The 2302-nt window shown below is 49.1% G+C and overlaps 1 protein-coding gene across 2 annotated transcripts in view; it reads left to right on the top strand.

The window, feature by feature from the left end:
* Positions 1-332: 332 nt before the first annotated feature.
* The window catches only part of LOC306821344 (EMILIN-1-A-like), a 21513-nt gene continuing 19543 nt past the window's right edge, over positions 333-2302 (top strand). For both annotated transcript variants that reach the window (XM_079339708.1, XM_079339707.1), the window contains exon 1: positions 333-995. In XM_079339708.1, coding sequence (XP_079195834.1) covers positions 850-995 — 146 coding nt within the window. In that variant the 5' untranslated portion in view covers positions 333-849. The remainder of the gene's footprint in view (positions 996-2302) is intronic.

Raw genomic sequence — 2302 nt, 5'->3', positions numbered from 1 at the left:
GTGTTCCTTCACAGAGATGTTTCAAGGTCGTCCAAGTTCATCACCATCTTTAAAGTCCGCTAATTAATAATTCTTTACATTTGAGTCTGTATGGACATGAAGGTGGGGAAGAGTTAGAGCGTGTGTCTGCAGGATGTCGGGAGTAAATAAATAAATAAAAAACTCAAGCAGAGTACAGATACCTGAGTGGACTCTGGAAAAACCAGCAGATTAATCCTCTTCATTTTTATACTTTAAATCAAAGTTCACACGGTGATAAAAACTGATTAAACTTTGTATTTTTTGCAGAGTATAAAAACCCAGCTGTGTCTACTGGACCCTGCTGCCCTTTCCCTCTTTGTACTGGTCTGGTACCCAGCGTGGTTCTGGTCTGGTTCTGTCTCTTCTGGTGGTGTACAGGTGAGGGTGCGGAGGCTGCACGTGTCTGGTTTCTCCTCCGGGAGGGGCGGGGTCAGTTTTGGGGGGGCGGTGATGAAGAGGAGGAGCAGCTGGTCTCGGTTCAGTCTGTCGCAACGGTTTTCTTCTTCTCTTTGTTTCTCATGAAAAGTTCTGATGGACTAACTCTGACCGGACCAACCCGGACAACAGAGCGATCTAATCTGGATCAGAGAGTCAGGATCAGCAGGACTCGGAGCGGGACTCGGACTCGGTGAGGGATAGAGGACACTGGACTCTGCTCCAGGTCTGCTTTCTGACTGTTTGGATCCAGATCATGGGTTGGTAGGACGGACTTTTGTAGAAACTTTTACTTCTGTCTCCATGGAGATGACTTTTTCCCGCCACCTGCGGAGCTGATCACACTCTGATCAGGTATCGATACTCTGTATTGATCGTGTATTGATCGGCGGGATGGCCACGCTCCTCCTGCTGCTGCTCGCGCTCTGGACCTGCGGATCCGCCAAGAGCGCGTTCCCGCAGAGGAGCTCCTACAGCCTGTATGCGGGCGCGGGCGCGCACACGAACACGCACGGAGCTCGCGCTGCCAGCAGACACAGGTAAGCTGACACGTGCACGGAAAGCTTGACGATGATGATGATGGTGTTGTTGATGATGAGGGAGGAGATGAAGGAGGAGGAGCTGACGTCACTTTGACTTGAACTGTGTGTGTGTGTGTGTGTGTGTGTGTGTCCAACAGATGTTTTATTGTGAAACAGTATACAGGAAGTGTCAGTAGGCTGCTGGTTTGGATCCTGGTCTGGTTCTGCTGCTAATGTCATTGTGATGTCACAGGGTTGATACCTGTGTTGGGTCACCATGGCAACGGAGCTCTCAGTGGCTCCTGATGCTGTTTGTTGCAGTCAAAGGGGGCGTCAGCTTCTCCCACCACACCTGTTATAACAATGAGTAGTAGTTCTTAAAACAGGCGTGCTGCCCATGCTTTTATTTTGTAGTTTTTGAAAAAAATAAACATCCAGACAGATTTCAGGCCGACGAACAAAGAGAAGAAGATTCTTGATGTTTGCATCCGCAGTGGCGTTTCTAGAGTCTGATGGAGACCCCTCCGACCAGCCTTCAACGCCATTTTGGAGTAATGACATCAACAACATTGATTTCCAAAGGTCACATCAGTTTATTTTGAAAATGTAAAATACCAGGAGTGTCTTCTGTGAGATGGGCTGAACTCAGATAAGATGTTTGGTTCAGTACAGGTTGGTCAGGTAAACCCGGATCTTGTTCCCAACCGTACCCCCGTACTCGAGTGCATGCTGGGTAACACTGTGGCGTCATACAGTAGCATAGCGACACTGTGTAGCTGTCCAATAGAGTCAAGGCAACAACAGAGTTCTGCACTGCTGAGGTCGTGGGGGCGGGGCTACGCGCTGTCGTCAAACCCAGCCTTGACTCACGCTCTTGAAATCCACGGGATATTTAAACGTGACACGTTTTGTGTTTGGTCTTTATTATAGCTGCTGTGATTCGCTCTCTCCTGCTCGGTACCAGAGCCCGAACAGAAGGGGAGCAAAACAGTCTGACAGTACCGATCGGTATCTTTCCCAACTTTTCCCAAATCGAACCGGGCCGCTCGGTGGAGATGAGGCTCTGCTGTCATTGCAAACGTTGCTAATCGTTAGCTCTTTGGTTTCCCTCTGGCCTGAGGCCCAGAAAACAAAGTCAGGCCTCTTTCTTGTGTTGTATGTCACACAGAGTCGATGTCACGGGCTGAGCATGACGTGACCTCAAGACAAAAAACTAACGAGCTGAGTGTCTTTAGGGGAGAGAACTCGTCGCTGCGTTTCTGTAGCAACACGCACAAGAACGCACTAAAGACGAGGAAGGGAATAGCATAAAGTGAAACACACAT

This window comes from Symphodus melops (genome assembly GCF_947650265.1).
Source record: "Symphodus melops genome assembly, chromosome: 3".
Classification (NCBI taxonomy): domain Eukaryota; kingdom Metazoa; phylum Chordata; class Actinopteri; order Labriformes; family Labridae; genus Symphodus; species Symphodus melops.
This window is presented reverse-complemented; position numbering and strand designations above follow the sequence as displayed.